Source organism: Zootermopsis nevadensis, unplaced genomic scaffold (genome assembly GCF_977971745.1).
Source record: "Zootermopsis nevadensis isolate Lab colony 2312 unplaced genomic scaffold, Znev_1.0 Znev_ptg000013l, whole genome shotgun sequence".
In the NCBI taxonomy this organism is placed as follows: domain Eukaryota; kingdom Metazoa; phylum Arthropoda; class Insecta; order Blattodea; family Termopsidae; genus Zootermopsis; species Zootermopsis nevadensis.
Genome location: NW_028259145.1, coordinates 4,568,583 through 4,587,129, shown reverse-complemented (window position 1 = coordinate 4,587,129; position 18,547 = coordinate 4,568,583). Strand labels below are relative to the sequence as shown.

The window sequence follows — 18,547 nt, the reverse complement described above, 5'->3', positions numbered from 1 at the left end:
AACACACTAAGGATATGCCCATACGAACACAAAACCCACACACACCCTATGGCATACCTGTATGCCTACACGAACTGAGGACAACCGAAAGCAACTCGCAGAATATGTCAGAACTAAATGACGTCAAACACAAAATAAAGACTAGCTTATTTAATAAAGAGTATTTGACTGGTGGAATTTTCCACATTAAGATGCTCTGTTCTCATGACACTTTTTGTAAAGTTTAAGCAAATGTCTGTAACGGAGTGAACGTGGAGGAAACGCTGAAAAGAAGGAAAGGAGACGAGACAAGAAACAATTACACTGATTTGCCGAAGGACAAACAAAATAAATGCTACGAATGAAATACAGGTTGATTAGAAAACAATTTACCTATAATTCAAGCGTTTTGTAGTATTTCCTACAGTGAAACAGATAACTGTGATTTAATTCATTAGTCGTGACAGCATAGTAGCCTAGGATAAGGAGACGAAAGTTTATCACGCGTAATCGTAAACTAGAAGCAGACTGCGAGCATTACCTTATGAATTCTAGAAAACTGAAGGTTGTTTACTAATGCTCAGTATAATTTATAAGCTGAGATTAAAGATTCATGGGAAAACTTTGTAATATTATATAAACTGTAACTTTTCCGAGGTAGTCTCAGTCAATTTCTGAGATATCATTTCTCCGAATTCGGCTAATTTTGAATAAATTGCTCACATTCGGCTCCCGTACATAAATCTGGAATAACCATTTCAGCTTTTACCTGTAATCAGCATAGTATCCCTATTTTTAATGCATCTGATCCGTGTGGTTGACTTTCAAGTGAATAATGACTACGTGCTTTTCAACCATCCCCTCTGCCCCTAAATTCGCTTTCCCAGATCCTGCTAACTGCTTACGTTAGCTTCCTCCGATTTTCCGGTCAACCAAGTTTGTTATATTGTCTGTAGAAAGCGATAAAACCCTGGTTTATGATCTACATTAAAATGATTTCTTCACTTCCGGCAAATGGCATTTTATTTTACAAATACAATATTCTAAATGTTAAATTCTTTCTCAAATTCCTAAATAAAATGAATTCTCTATATTTTCACCCGACTTCAGTGTTATCACATCGTCCCTCAATAAATCATAAACTGGCATGCATAATTGATTCAAAATGGCGTCGATCAAATTCCTGACATAAAAACTTTATTCAGCAAGACACTTAAAATTTAAAGAAAAAATGCATGTTTTCCCAACAGTCTTACACACGCAAAAACAAATGACACATCATGTTACTAAGTACAAGAAGAATCTTAATCAACATATCGTAAAACTATTAACCACAGTTTCCGTTAGAAAATACGTATCACAAAATGATAATTCTAATGACTGTACTGCCAGAACCAGTTTGCTTGGCTTCTGTTCTCCATAGTTCTGGCTTTTTTTATAGGCTCGTTACGGCTCGGTTTATGCAACGTAACGGTAAAGCCAACATTCAACGATCAAAAAACTTTATGTCCAGCGGAGTTGGCTCCACTGTTATTCCTGAACACTGTTCACATTGTGCGTGCAATAGGGATTTTTTTTTCACTGCAGCACAGAGCATGCGCAGAGCGTCTCCTAGCCTCGGTTGCGCAAAACACCAAGCCACATGGCGTGGACAATACAGTATTTCCCATAAACATATCAGCTGACACATACCAAAAAAACCAAGGGCTTTATATCTTAGTTAAGTATGTATTTTATAAAAACATGTCATTTTCTATATGATAAATTGTTAGGATACAAACCAATTCTGGTCTAGATAGATGGCCAGGTACTTCTGGATATGAAACACGCGGACTGGAAGTAACCTCCCCAATGTGAATTAATGTTTTCCAAGGAAAATATCAAAATCCGTTCCGACCACAACATATTTCAACTGTCAATTCTGAAATGGGAGCTAAATTTACAAGCAGTTACGACGTAAACATTTGAAGAGCTACCTTGCGCTTCTAGCGACGCCATCAGCGGTGTGGAGCCACCGTCCATCACGGGAGACGTGTCGTCGTCTATCGCGCAGAATCAGCACCAACGTAGCACTTATCCACGAGCCAGCAAATAAACATTTGAGAGAAAATAAAAAATGTTTTCCATTAAAACGTTCTCCGCATGGGAGAAATACTTAAACATAATTCAGTTTAACAAGCAGACCTACACACGAGGACTCGCTTCAAAGAAACTGTGAGAAAAATGGTGACTACACTTAATGATAAACAATGTATTTAAGACATTTTAATCTATGTTATATATTTCAGATTTTGACGACGCCATTGAACTGTATGAATCTTGTAATTACTAATTAAATTTACAGTTTCAGTAGTAGTTATTTGTACGGTCAAAGAACTCATGAACGACCGGGAAAATATTCTTATAATCTAACTCTGGCCGGTTTTACGAATAATTGATCATCAACGCCAATTTTCATCTACATGGGACAATTGCAATGACCAGTTCGCGTAAGAGCATTCTCTTGGTTTAATGGCATTAATCAAATGATTAATGTAATGGTAAAGCGCTGATTTTTTTCTTTGAGATAGAAAATTAATGTTCTGCTTGCCACGGCAACGTCTGACCAACCAAATTTCGCCCTATAGTACCTCCACTGTTAACATCAAAATTCCACCAAATTTTGCCCTCGAAAAGTAATATCAAAATTCAAGATTCCTATCGGCTTCAGTAATAAGACCCGCCTCAACTCCCTCTCTTTGCTCGTAACCCAAATGAATTCTTCACCTTCTCTTCGTCATACGTTTAACATACGGACGAGTGGACACTGCCTGAGAACGTTCACAAGTAGGAAACATTCTAATTCCTCTGTTAAATTTTAGCGACTCTCAATACTGTCTCCCCACTTAATCCTCGTTGTCTTCTTCAGGATATCCAAACGATACACGATATTTTAGTTCGATTCTGCGGCGAAGATATCGATGTTAGACTCCTGGGTTGCAACACCGTTTAGGAAGTACATACTACCTCCACCTTCGGGGGTATCTGTATACAAGTCCAAGCTGTTTACAATACAGAAGACAAACATCGAAAACTAATTAGTTTTTATAATGGTCACGAGACCTGTTCTCTTTGAGGTAGGAACAAAAGTATCAGGTTACTATGACTACGTCAGACTAACCAACTGATCCTCGTGACGGTGACATGTTATGTTTTATTTGAGAAAAAATCTGAACTTCTTGGTTTCCATTACAAAGTTAGACAAAAGACAATTCGTTATCCACAAAATTTTACGTCAGCATCAAAGTAAGTCTTTGCAGTTGTTAATGAAGATAAGGGAAAAAAATGTTGAAAAGCGTTGCCGTCGCCTATTTTGAAAAACTACCTAACAGTGTACCCGGAGGAACTAAGTAAAACTCGCAAAATACCTCAACACGTACAGCCAGACTCCAGGTTATGAGTCGAACCTGGGACCTCCCTTACACGAATTATGAGCGACTTTCGGTAACAGTCTCCTGCTTAAATTCTCGAGTCAGGTTCAAGTTATGTTCAGCCTAGGTTCAAATTCCGAATGAAGTTTGAAATAAGTATTGCCCCTTCCCATTTACAACATTAATTACAAGTGTGTTCAATATTTTTTTTTGGGGACGATAAGCAGTAAAATAGTTGATTAACTGTGACCTATTTTGAAGTACTTTCCCGCGCATTTGCCTGAAGAGGCAAGGGATCCGTTTGCAAATGAATACAAATACGAAAGTATCAACCGAATATATTCCGTTAACGGCACCAAATTAGGTAAAACACAGGAAACAGATCGATAAATGCATAAATGATTCATACAACACTTTCTCGTGTTAAATATGTAAACACAAAAAACTATGCACCGCACATCCGCCACAAGAACATGAAAGTGCCGTTTTATTAAACCAGACTTTCACAAAGACGTCATTAATACAGTATACATTCCGGGAACACTTTTATTATCAATTGTTCTAAAAGTCTGCATAGCTAAATTAAATCGTTGTTAGAAATTAAAACGTATATCGCATAATAAGATTCATTATCATTATTATTATTATAATTATACGTAGAGATTAATCCACGTAGAAAAATGTCGTCTTGTTTATTTATATGATTGAAAAGTATGCTATGTCCCTATAAACACAAGAGAGAGATTTGAATAGAAAATATAAATTTAAATATACCTTGAGTCAAATTTGGTTTAAACGCAAGGCGCAGAAGTCAGTTGCGATGTTAGATACAATGGTAAAATTGTGGTAAAATATGAAGGCAAGTTTCAAATTTGTTGTTGTAGTAGTAGTAATATTCTAAAATCACGAAAATATTTATTAAGGAATTTTAAACTACATGTTCAAGTTATTTATACATTAGCAACACATTTCTTAAAATATTCATTTTTAAAGAATAAAACATTAAAGAAATAATATTTTCACGTAAATTCAAAACTAAAGTGAAAATTGTATACACAAAGCAAGATGAGCAGATGAAACCCAAATATTCAGCATAAGTTTTCTTTTCGCCTGAAGCAGAACTAATCTAAAATTATCATTTTCGAATTTAGAAAAATATATTAAGCCTGGATAAAACATCTATCTTGTATAAGAAATTGGAAAGAGTCCATTTTGTTTTGTAACAAATGTTTGCCTTTATCTAATTAGATGTTACGTTGCTAATTCAATACAAATATTAAAACATATCCAAATAGAACAAATAAAGAATACAACGATACCAAACAGATATTTTCGCTTATGCAAAAATTACAATTCTGGCATTGCCCTAAAAATAAATGTTCTAAATTACTTAATCCGCATTTTTAACAGAATTATATGAATTTATGCAATAAATTTAAAACGCATCTAACTATAATACACCTCGGCATGTGACAATACTACTGTTCATCTTAACAGAAGAGAGGAAACTGAATTCAACAGAGACGCTCAGATCTTACTGAATACGAAATGCAGTAACACACTTGGCGTATTTACAGATCACTATTAGGCGCTCCTTTTAATTTAAATAGAGTCGGTCTTAAAGAAACCGGATGCAAATATTATTTTGATGAATGTAATTATTAAATTTTTAAATAAAAAATACAAAAAAAAATAAAAACGTTATGTGCAAATACTTCTGTCATTACGCACGAAAAGAGAGCGAGTGTACTAAATTATATATTTAAACTATGTGGTTGGCAACACTGACATTCACTACAGCACTGGACAACTGTTTCAGCCACAAGGACTAACACAACTAAACCGTACGGGAGTAGAACATCGCTTCTACGTTCCCCACCTTCTTTTAATCATTCTCCTCCTTCTTCATTTCCTCTATATTCCTTAATATCCTCCTCCTTTGAATGTGGTTCAGTCACGTAATGCTTGCCTTAGGTCGCTGCAGACAGACGTCACGCCATGCACAGCAGCGCCTAGGACGTGCAGAGGAGAACGCGTCTACTAGGCACAACAGAGAGAATCACTCACTGACTCACTCTATTGTGCAGTGAATTCTTTGAAAAGTCCATTGTAAACTCGGCTTGTCAAAGAACAGCCACTTTCTTTATGGAACCCGAAGGTTCGTTACCGTGTTAACAAAAGCCCACCACCTGACTGTCCTGAGCCAGCTTCATCCAGTTCGCTCCATCGATTCCTGTCTCCCTGAGAGCCATCTTAACGTTTTCTTCCCACTTACGCCTAGGTCTTCCCAGCGGTCTCCTCCCTTCAGGCCTCCGAACCAGTACCCTGAAAACACCCCTCCACTCCACATGTCCCGCCCAGCTCATCATCCTTGATTTAATCACCCTAACCATATCAGGTGAGGAGTACAGGACGTGAAGCTCATCATTATGGAATTATCTCCATGATCCGTCTTCGTCCCTTTTAGGTACAAATATCTTCCTCAATACTCTGTTATCAAAGACTCTCAATCTATGTTCCTCCCTTAAAGCGAGAGACCAAGTTTCGCACCCATACAGCACAGCTGGCAAAATTACACTTCTGTATATTTCAATCTTTAGTTTTTTTGATATGAGACGGGTGGACAAAGAATCACAGAGTAATTTAAATAAATTGAAATTCTACAGCCTGTCACAAGTGACAAGCTCTAGATACACTACAGCAGTGGTCCCAAATTTTCTTTCTGGTGCCACCACTAAACTACAAGAAATAAATATATTTCGAACACTACCTTAGGAAATAAACTCAGCAACACAAACTCATCGGGAACGAGGGCCCCCAGCCTTCAGCATTGCCTTACCATATGACGCTCCAAATGTCAAGAGAAAAATTTAAAATCCCAGTCAATTATTGAGCTCTCTCGTCAGAAGTCTGAGTGAACCCTACTTCTGCTAGCGCCGTGATCGGACGGAAACTTCTCCGACTTACGAATCGTGCGTGTAGTCTCAACATCACTCGGCAGGCGCACGGCTGATCGTAAAGTAACCGGACCTGATAGTCCCGTGTGGACCACAGCATAACCTCATTCTCTCTCCTCAAACTCAGAATTATAACTAACTAACTAACTAGATGGCCTACAGAACCCGAAGGTTCATCACCGAATTAACCAAAGCCCTCCACCGGACCCTGTCCTGGGCCAACAAAATCCAGTCTCCTTCAACTCCTATCTACCATAGATCCCGCTGAGATTATCCTCCCATCTACGTCTAGGTCTCCCCAGCGGTCTCTTACCCTCAGGCTTCCCAACCAATACCCGGTGCACACCTCTTGTCCCATCCATGCGCGCTACATGCCCAGCCCATCTCATTATTCTCGACTTAATCACCCTGACAATATTGGGGGAGGAGTACAGATTTTTAAGTTCGTCATTATGCAGTTTTCTCTAGACCCCATCGTCTTCTCTCCTAGGCCCAAATATTCTCCTCAATACCCTGTTCTCAAACACCTGCAATCTATGTTCTTCCCTCAGAATGAAAGACCATGTTTCGCACCCATACAAAACAATAGGCAAATTTATTGTTTTGTATACTTTAATTTTCAGTTTCTTAGAAATCAGACGGGAAGACAAAATATTTTGAACTGAGAAGTAGCAAGCATTTCTGGAATTTAGACTCCTCCTAACTTCCTCATGAGTATCATTTTGATTTGTTATTGTTGTTCCCAAATATTTGAACTTTGTAATACTTTCAAAGGATTTATTAGCCACCCTAAGATAATTCTGCCCGCCTGTCTGCTGACGACGAGATACTAACATATACTTAGTTTTTTTCTGAGTTTACTTCTGGAATTATAGTGGATAAATTTGTCTCCGACGCCGCAGAAGGAAAGCGAACGCAAGGTAAAAATCACTGATTACAAAAGCATAGAATTCACATTTTAAGCATGTTCGCCCGGCCTTGAAACTGTCCGATCATCCAAAGTTGGTTATTCTTTTGATTCTTCAAGTCTTTCTTGATGTAGATGTGATGCTGGTCACAAAAGTCGACTACTTAAATATATAAACTGACCGCGGGTGCTATCCCACCACTTATCCGAAGAAACTCGGGAAAAACCACGAAATCCTTCCAATAACTCGACCGAGATTAAACAGGATATCTCCCGAACAAACTGTAGACCGTCTCCGCTACATTTCTTTCGTGCTTCGCTGCAGACAACGTAACATGCCAGGTCATTTCACAAGCAGACTGTCTCTGAATGTTACGGACAGACGATTTGTCGTTCTTCAAATTGGCCCTTGACAAAAAAAAAGACATCCCATAAATTACAGCTTCAGAAATTGCTTTCTCTCAACCCATATCTTGTGTAGCTTCAACTGTCATCCGGGGTGACGGGTAGAAGTAATGGCCACGTGCTGTTGGCAAGAAAATCGATGTTCGGAGAACAAGCAGGCCATTCGTGTTCCCGCAATCAATGCCATGTCCTTGAGATCATCACGTGACAAGTACAGTTCCCACAATGAAAAACGCGATCCTACCGATGCATTCTGGTGAAGTAGACGTCAATAGGTTCTCGTTCCTGTGACCAAGCCCCACGCCACAAGCACACATGGTGGGGCGCTTTGCGCATTTTTAATCGCGATACAATGTGGGCGTAACTGCCGGGTACTCAATGAATTGTGGGGGCCCCACAGCTGGGCGTCACAGGCAAGGATAACAACGTCTATGACGAGTTCCTGAGATCAGTTTTGTCACCTCACCGATTCATCATTCATATTCTCCGAACGGGTGTTATTAAAATGGTCCATAATGTTTGAGGTGTCAGATGTCAGAGGATGAAATCCCTTGTTCATCTGCCACAACGCTTCTGACCCTTTCAGCTAGACGATAAATGTGATGATGAACAAACCGCGCTCCTCTACACACCAACCGCTCCTCTGAACAACACACATTAATCACATCGGATATAAACCAATTACGCATCGAATTACAATGCATTTCCCGTGTCGTCAAACTCAGATGTCCCTGCTTCTTGTGTCAGAGACAGAGGAAAGTTACCATAACAGAACATCCCTTTAGATTGGACAGTGGATTGATATGCTAAACTGTTATCCGCGGTTCGTACACTTCAATGTGGTTTCAGGTAAGAAATTAATTACTGTTTACTAATCGAATATCAAGGTTAAGCAACTTTGGGGAAACGTTTGGCCTACATCTGAGTAACTGTACGAAACGTGAAACTTGAAAACCTTACAGTCGCTCAGTTACACAAGAAATTAATCATATTTTATAAAACACTGACACAGCAATTGTAAATTGATGCACTAAGCAAACACTATTCTTGTGTCGAGACGGTTACTTAACAGTGTACCTGGATTCATCCAGAAAAAACGCGCTCCAGTACAATCTAACTTATTGCTGTTTTCGCAAAGGTCCGCCAAGTAGCATATTCCCTACGACCAAACCTCATGTTGTGTTCTCCATGCGTAATTCTTCCAAGCGGACTCTTCCCTTCTGGGGTTCCCACCAAAACCTTTTAAGATTTTCTGATCTTCCCAATGCCCCATCCATTCACGCTCCTCGATTTGAGTGCACCAACAATATTTGATAAAACGTATAAGTCAGTTTCGTAAATGTAAAACTTTCATCAAAATTATTTCCACCCCGCATAAATCTGCCGACCTAAAAAATCAAATAAACGTGTTCTGAGAATATCACTGAAAAGAGGTTTCTTTCAAATGCACACGGTGACAAATTATTGACCTATGCTACGCATAATCCATTTGTATCCGGTAAGAATGGTTTGAGACAAATATAATTTGTCGCTGGATTAAGACCTTTTTGTTGATCACTAAAAAAAATTTAGAAGTGCGTGTTCCCAATAGCATTTTCGATGAAAAATTCAAAATCTCGCAACGTCGCCATATTTATATTTTTTATTACAAAAGTTCGCGGGCGATTGCATGGCACTCCGAATCTGTATTCGAGAGGTCTCTAGTTTAAATCTCGTCCTTGAGTATGGCTATCATGAGGTCTTTCATGGTCTTCCTCAGTTATTCGAGGGAAATGTTAGCACAGAATCTTCAAAAGAGTCAGCGACGGCTTAAATTAATTTATTTCTCGATTATTCAATCATAAATCATCATTCGATACTATATTAACTTACGAGATGTCAAAGAATCGTTACATAAACCAAGGTTCTACCTGTAAGCAGATTCTCCATTCGAAATGTCCCACAACGGGGAGGATGCTACTTCACATCTTACAAGAAATGTATCATTAACAAAGCTCGCATATTGTTTGGAGATCCGCAAATTATTTATAGACCTTCCAATAACTCGGGCACTGTCGTGAAGCTTCGGGTTTCGGCCTCTTAATCTTTCGTACGCATTGGGTAGCAGGATCCGGTTATAACCGGAAATCAGTCGAAGTATGAGACATAGTCCCGTGTTGCACCAAGACCGACATGAGGTCGCCTGACAGTCAGCGCCTCCTCTAATTGCAAGTGACGCAACGGATGAGCTGTGCCTTAAAACCTTCCACTTCATTAAAAGTAAAGTGCCTCTGAGCCGGTGACATTTTACAACTTCTCGGTCGAACGCCGGTTAAAACCAGAGGCGATTAATAAGTCAAAGATACGCCCTCTACTTCTGGTTTCAACATAAGTGTGTTACCAAGGAGATGGCGGCAGCTTCGTCTAACGCGCCTCACTCTGGCGCGAAAAGAGAGAAAACTAAGTCAGTACGGTGGGCCCCACACCACAAAAAATCTGAATTACATTCACAACACAACGTAAACGGACATAATTAATTTGAGGCTGCTTCAGAATAAGTAACTACTTCCCTTCTTGAGATTTTGTTCAGAAAAACCCACTGCTGGACCAATGCTCAGCCAGCTAAGTCCAATTTACACACACATCCTGTTTATGATACATTTTAATATTATCCTTCTACCTATTCCCACATTTGCATGTGGTTGTCATCGTAAATGCCCCAAATATGGCAGTGGTCACGTGGTATAAAGAGCGTTCGGTCCTAAACATCTGGGGCACTTTATCTGCGGATTCCATCACAGATCGATAGGTTAGGTTAGGTTAGGTTACGTTTATGCCCGCATTTTTATGCGTTGTGTTATACCTGGCGATGGGCTCATCCCTACACAATTAGTTCTACCAAATATCTAAATTTTAAAAATTCCTTAAGAACAGCTTCTGATTCGGAAAAAGAATGTTGGAATAATCAGTGGTAGCTGATGAACCTATGAACGTTGTCGCGGCTTAAACATGGTTCTAGCTCGTTGTAATTCCCGAAAATAATCTTAAATCCGGATAAAATTAAGAGAAACCGAAGTAAATATTTCCACTGTTAAACGTGAGATTGACACAATTTGGAAAAAAAATTAAGAATAAAAAAATATATAAAAGTATTAAGTCACGAAAAGTACGCACAGCGTAACAATTATGTGCGCGTTTGACATGTGTTGAACTCTGACGTCTGCGAAAGGCAATGGCGGTATCATAATCTGAAAGCAAATTCTTCATCATATATTATTAAAATGTTCAAATCAACGAAGATGAGACGGTGTTTGGGGGATATGAAAAATACGAACAAAATTTTTATACGGAAGTCTAAGGGGAAGATATCATTCGAGAGACCTAGATGTAGACGAAAGGATAATATTCAAACGGACGGAAACATGGTGGGAGTGTGTTTTTATTAGATTCGTATGAATCATGATAGGGTCAGGTGGTGGGCTGATGTGAAAGCGGTAACGAACATCCAGCTGTAAGAGTGAAAATTTCTTCACTAGCTGACAGACTCACGGTTTTTCACGACACTTTTTCCGTGCAGTAAGACACGTGGCTAAAAAATACCTATTCTTTATACGAATTATCAAACAAAACTGCATGGAAATCATTTCAAACTCATTTAGAACATATGTTATGCAATGTTTTGTTACTCATTGTAACTCACGTGCACTACCTGCGTCAATGCTCTGCCGAAACATACATACATACAACATTTCATAAAGATGCATGCTGAAGCTTTTTATAAAATTGACACTTAACTAAAATTATGACGCATTTAACAATTTCCTGTCATAGCCAAAGCGGTTTGTTATATATCTTAGTAAGTGGGTCACAAAACTGTTAAATATCGCTGTTTAGTTGATGGGTGGGAACAAATAAAACCACGACAGGTTGTTAATGCACAGTGAACTGCTGTATAAAAGCAGCTCGAAAGCTGCCTCAATTATAAATTCGTAATGATTTTACGGAAACTGTGTTGAAGTTCAACGCTGGGCTGAGACTATCAGTCTTAAAATAGAAAGTTATAACAAAGGTGAGTTGAAATAAAGAGACAGAAAATGAGAAAGAATGGGAACGATTTGGGAATAAAATCTCGAATTTCACAGAAGACAATTTCTTGACTAGCTCTTGGACTATTAGGCTAGCGTCCCAACGATGCTGCACCACGGATTTGCAGTGACTGAGTGAGTGAGTCAGTCAGTCGTGGCCTATTCTGAACTACATTCACCAAACACCTCGATCACACTTAAAAAACTGCTTCTCTAAAGACAGATCGGCCGATAGCCGAACCCGGTTACCTTCCGAACACAAGTTTTCAGTGTAAGTGATTCTCCAGTCATTTCGAGAAATAAAAATTCTTAACCACGTGATATTTTGATAAATTAATATGATCTAGCTTTCCATAATATTTTGGAAAAATTTGATTTTATCAGCTAATTTACGTTGCACTGTTTAAAATATTTCAAAATAATTGTACTGGCATCTGTTTTCTGATAAGTACACTACTACATTCAACCTGTAATATTTAACAGATGTGAAATATCCAAATGTGATGATAGACGTCTACAGCAGTCAAAATATGTTACAGAGTTAAGCTCCGACAAACTGAAATTGTTAACACATCGCTCTTTAAATTTTAAAAAAAGACCGTTTATTTCACACGTTTTCTATGATCGATATATCGAATACTCGCTCTACATAATTTACTGCGACATCACATCCATCCTGGTGATTGACAGATTAGAGATTTCTCTTCCTGCCCATTAATTCGGCGTCCTTGAATGGAAAGACAATTTGAATATTCATTGAGCCCTCGGTTGCACGCGCAGAAGAACATCTTCCTCGGACAGGAACTCAGAAATACAGTTCACTCTCCTCAGTCATATTTAGCACAAACAGCAAAATTAGAAACCTTTACTCCAAAACACGAAGATACACGTACACAGTTGCAAGCTAAATGTCCTACTATGGTTAGTGCGTGGGTCCACATGAGACTTCAGAATTATAAAACAAATGCTGACTGCCCCTTCCATTCCACGGAGTTAGAGAAGCCCGCCAAGTGGTTTAACATAGAAAATCGCTCCACCCCTCACTGTGAGACGTGGCAATATATAAAAGAAAGAATCCTGAAATATCTTCCCAAGTAAATTTCACTTAATAATACGTATTGACTCTCCTCATAAACTCTGGAAATATGTACACAGACTTCAGTTATCTGAGACACAAATCTACTCACAAAATGCGAATTCTAATAAAAATCCAATCACTCTAAGTTAAGCGACCACAGCGATCGCCTGTCATCATTAGTGTCATAAGACACGTAACACACGTTACGAGCTGGATTACTTCAGTCAGTGACTGGAAGACCAAGTTTCGGTTCCCTGCAAGGGCAGAGATTTCTGTCATCGCCACATTTGCAGAAAGAGCACGTGGCCGACAGAGCCTCCTGTCTGATGAACCAGAGGTCTCTTCCGTGAGGAAAATGATCACCACCTAACGTAAACGTTAAGAATGCGTGTTGCTGTATCTCCAGTCATCCGCACGTGATCAGCGTGTGATGCTTAATTATACACCACGCCGTGAAGGCATATGGGAGTGCTCGTGTATGGTTCCACGAATTCATATCCTCTAATCTGCATTAGTTGGGTAGAATGATCAGTTTCAGCCGTACAATGTCACAAACAGCATCTCGATCTAAACTAATCGCACAATGGTGGAGGCTTAACATCTGAATCTGGGTGAAACTTTATGACAACAGACAAATATGTAACAGGAATAATTTAAATTGTATGCCGATGTTCATGAGTACACATTAGACGAATATGAATTATAAGAATTAACAGAAATGTAGAAGAAAAATAAAAATATAAACGTACAAAAAAGAATATTACTAAGAAGACCTACGACTGACAAATTAAGAAAAGGAATAATAAACGAGGCAGATAGATAAAAAAAAATCCATGAGCAGAATAGTTTTTGAGAATCTGACAGTCCATCCAATCGTCACGAAATTCCTCGCCTTTTCTGGATTGCAGATGTTCAGTACCGTACTCACAAGAGCTCATTCCTACCCCAAGCCAACCTAATCCGCTACAAACCCTCACCTTATTTACGCAAGATCATTTTTAAATGTTTTCCTCGCATGAAATTAATCTGAAGGTACAGATTCTGCAACATTCCTCGAATTCCCGCAAACCAGCCTGCAAAAGAAGTGCCGCCATAGAACGTCGTGACATGTAAGAAAGAACCGAAGTTCGCGAAGTGGTTATAAAACTTGGCCATCAGCGACGAAGGAAAAGGCTTCTGTAACTCCGGCAGAGGGATGTCGCCTCAGAGGCCGATACGCGTGTGAAGGGGCTCCAGTGCAGCTGTTAACCGAGGTACATACAGCAGCAGTAACTGCGAAACTTCGTCCAAAGCGGCAATGCCTGTTGGTATCGTTCCCACATCGGCTCTTACGTGCGGCCGGCTGGTCCCACAAGACAGACACAGGTACCGAGGAAAATTCTACAGCGTTAACGAGATCTAGCATCGACTTTAACAAAGAAACAGATTCCACCACTGTACCAATTCCCATTTGCTTCACTTAATCTTGTTGTTTTTTAAAATAAAAATTATTCTCTCATTCCCTCTCTTTCGCGCCTTCTACCCTTCCGTCTATCACTTTCTGCACCCTCCTCTATTTTCTCCCCTTCTTTCTTTCTTTCCATTCGTCTTCCTCTCTGTTCTCTCCCACTCCCCGCGCTGCTCAAAAGGCGCAGAGCACGACAGGTCCGAGGTAATTAGTTACGGAGTTGGATTTCTGGTCCGCCGAGTCAATTCTGCCGCGTTATAACCTTAATTTAAACGAATTCCTCCAAGTCATTAAAGCGAAGTTATAATCCGAGCAGGACAAATTCCACCCCCACATACATACATGCCACGGAACAGGAATGAACAGTCTGGAATTCCTTAGTTCATGGAAACAAAGCCGCGCCTTGTTTACAATTCCCTTTGATTTACCGGGTACTGCTCGACACTCCCAACATTTAACGTACACATATTTTTCAAATGTGTTAACTTCGACGTTGCATAATTTATTGACCTAGATTATCACTAATTACCCATTCAAATCCATCAACCCACTACAGATATAAATATAAAGCTCGAATCTTGTTTAACACCTCATGTAATTATAAAGTATTGTAGTTTTATTTGTGCATCGATAAATATTAACCGTTCGTTTAGAAAGTTCTGAATTAAAGTTACACATCTTAAAAAGATAGCCTAATATATGTTACGAGGTGCGATCGGAAAGTTTCAAGACTGCGCCTATATAAACCCGTACACTTATCTCAGGTATTAAATTCATCCATCACCCTCGAAGTAGTTCCCCTGGGAGTGAACACAACGATCCCAGCGCCGCTGCCAAGCCTGGAAGCATCCCTGGAAATCTTTCTTTGTCAGCCTGTCAAGCACCATCTGCGATTCTGCCTGAATCTCTTCTATCGTCTCAAATCTCCTTCCCTTTAGCTGAATTTTCATCTTTGGGAAGAGGAAGAAGTCACACGGAGCTTAGAAAGGAAGTTGGGGTCGGTTCTTGCAAGATCTTTGAGCTCCTGACAAACGAGAAGTCAGTCGATTCTGCTTCTGGTCCTCAGACAGGATGCGTCGCATGTGGAGTTCTTCCTTTAGAATCAGCTGGCAGGTCCCATAGCCTATCCCAACAATGTCGCACAAGTCGTTGATGGTACGACGTCGATCTTCGTGAATGGCCTGCCGAATCTTCGTAACATTTTCGGGCGTTGTGCTCGAAGATGGTCGTCCAGAACGCTCGTCATCATCGACAGAGGTTCGGCCATTTTTAAAACGTGAATGCCACACAAAAGTTCGTGCACGACCCATTGCGGACTCCCCAAATGCTTGCTTTAGCATTTCATAGGTTTCCGTAGCCGTTTTGGCGAGTCTTTGGCAAAATTTGATGCACACGCCATTCCGAAATCGCAGGAGGGTCGGTGTAATGCACTACCAAAACGCCCGTAACTAAGAAACAAATGCTAATTCGATGATGCCGGCTGGCACACTGATTCACTATGAATGTAGGCCGTACCCCCTAGCGGCAGAAGCTCGTACTACATCCGGTTCGCCCTCTATTGACACAGTCTTGAAACTTTCCGATCACACCTCGTATATTAAATACTATGGTTCCGTATATGAGTTATTATTGATTTGAGATTCATGTGGGTTACGCTGCACCGATATCAAATCCATCTTATAACTTTTAGTGACGTCACTCAATATTTTGAGTCATATAAATCTCTTCAGGTGTTTCAGATGCAGAACAACCTGATGCATACGGCCTCACTATCATGCGCTCATTTCATTGCCTTCAACCTCCGTAACTTTCGGTCGTATAATAAAGGTCACTCACGATTCTGAAAAAAAAAAAAACCTGTAGATAACAGCAAACTTTTAATGACACTGCAATTAGACCAATACGTAGAGCGAATCTAGTTTCACTTCAGCTCCATGGCACATTAACGCAACAGTCTTCCTAGAAACGGACGCAAGAGAGGCATATAACGTGAAATGAATTGTCTCCTTGCATAATAAACCACAGTCGATGCTTTTAAGCGCTCAAGTCACCAGACTCTCCGTCTAATCTACCACGACGATGACGTTCTGATATCAAAACAATAGTAACGCCATCCCTAATCACTGTCTAAAATGAGGTCTTCTTAGGAATACATTTTAATAGATTTCTGGCAGTATCTGAAACAGTAAGTAATCATTTACGAGGTGAGATCGGAAAGTTTCAAGACTGCGCGTATAAAAACCCGTACACTTATCTCAGGTATTAAATTCATCCATCACCCTCGAAGTAGTTCCCCTGGGAGTGAACACAACGATCCCAGCGCCGCTGCCAAGTCTGGAAGTATCCCTGGAAATCTTTCTTTGTCAGCCTGTCAAGCACCATCTGCGATTCTGCCTGAATCTCTTCTATCGTCTCAAATCTCCTTCCCTTTAACTGAATTTTCATCTTTGGGAAGAGGAAGAAGTCACACGGAGCTAAGGAGGGTGCGGGATGACGGCCATGGTGTTTGAGGCCAAAAACTGCCGAACTTTGAGGGCGGTGTGCGCTGGCGCGTTGTCATGATGCGTCGCATGTGGAGTTCTTCCTTTAGAATCAGCTGACAGGTCCCATAGCCTATCCCAACAATGTCGCACAAGTCGTTGATGGTACGACGTCGATCTTCTTGAATGGCCTGCCGAATCTTCGTAACATTTTCGATTTATTTATTTGCTTTTAATATTTCTCAGACACGAGAAATATTCCCGGGACGTCTAGAATTTTCGCGGAATTTCAAAATTGTTATTTATTTATTCCACGATTTCTCGCGGAACTCTGGTTGGGAAACACTGGCGTAAAAGAAAAAATATCTTTCACCCATTCTACGATTGTTTGATTCCGAAACATAGCTAATTATGTTTTCTTAGCTGTGGTTGGAGTGCCGAACAGAACAGAAACTCACATCAGCCTGACTGACACAGAACTTGTTCCCATCTTCATCAAACCACGGACAGATCGATAGAATCATAAGAACACAACACGCAAACCAGACGACATAGACAAATTTAATGACGTACAGAGACAGGGCTAACAGCATGCGGGCGAAGAGACAGGACGGTCAGCCAAAAACACAAGAGCCCTTACACTCGTACATGACAGTACGGGTTCATGTCGCGACGGTGAAAGTTTCGATCATGGTCTGCCGTGTTCTGAGACCGTTGTTGCCCGTGGATGACCTCAGTCAGTCCTTAGGGCGGTATCGCACTAGGATGCCATGGCAGCGACACCAACAGCGATGCCATGGCGTCCAGCTGCCAGAAAAAGACGCCAGACAAGCTGCCAGCTTTCGACGCCAGTCGAGCGAACAGATGGATCAACATTATGAGATCACGAAATGAAGGGCTATTAGCAAAGAGAAATGTCCACTTTTATCACTTTTGAGAAAATGAGATTTACCTTTATCAAAACTACATACCTGGAGTGAATTTCAATTCTGTAACAAAGAAATAAGTAAGAAAAATTCTCCATACACACACTTTGCACGTCCATACCATTATTGAATTTGAAATATTTCAGTTCTTGCAAATCACATGTAATATTACACGAACAAACTTTATTTAATAAAACATTATAAAAGCAGGTTTCTTCTTAATTTACGTTATTTGTGATATATAGATTGCTAAACAAAAAAACTTATAAATCAAGTTGCCATATTGGAAAGCGGCCCCACAAATAAAGCCATAGAAACACTTCTTAGCTAATTCTTTCTTTTCTACTGTAAATAAATCTCCTCCAAATATTTCCACAAGTTCTACCCAGTTTCTTTTTTTCAAGTCCCGGTTTGCGTATTCAATAGCAGATGAATCCCATAGTGATGGTCGGGACTGAATTTCAATTATCAATCTTTCGGTGTCGAAATTATCCACGTTTCGAAGAAACAGAAATACACACAAGCACATTCACGCACGGACGTCAATGGACTGGCCAGACTGTCATGTGATGTTGATTTGGTCTTGGCAGCGATGCCAGTAGCATTTGAACTTGGCATCTTGGTTGGCAGCGATGCCGAGTTGGAAGCGCTGCCAGACGGATGCCAGATGCGTTATATGACTATTAAATTACTGCATTAAGTTTGACCAAGATGCTGGCAGCTGTGACATGGCCTCTCGTTGGCATCCTAGTGCGATACCGCCCTTAGTCAGCACAAGCGTCTTCCAAGCTGCTGGGATCTCTCGGTCGGCGCTCTTATGTGGTCGGCGGAGTATGGAATCCTCAAATCCTCGTGTATTTGCCTGTTACCAAGGTAATTTGGTCACAATGCCAA

The 18,547-nt window shown here is 40.1% G+C and overlaps 1 protein-coding gene across 3 annotated transcripts in view; it reads right to left on the bottom strand.

Moving 5' to 3' along the window:
* The window catches only part of kcc (solute carrier family 12 member kcc), a 412,357-nt gene that overhangs the window by 320,214 nt on the left and 73,596 nt on the right, over positions 1 to 18,547 (bottom strand). The window contains exons 1-2 of one of the 3 annotated variants that reach the window (XM_087348460.1): positions 4,164 to 4,232; positions 1,956 to 2,051 (exon numbers count right to left, since the gene is read on the bottom strand). The exons of the other annotated variants lie outside the window; for them this stretch is intronic. Of the exons in view, the coding sequence (XP_087204586.1) occupies positions 1,956 to 2,001 (46 nt within the window). The 5' untranslated portion in view covers positions 2,002 to 2,051; positions 4,164 to 4,232. Of the gene's footprint in view, positions 1 to 1,955; positions 2,052 to 4,163; positions 4,233 to 18,547 lie in introns of those variants that run through there. 3 annotated transcript variants of the gene reach the window in all.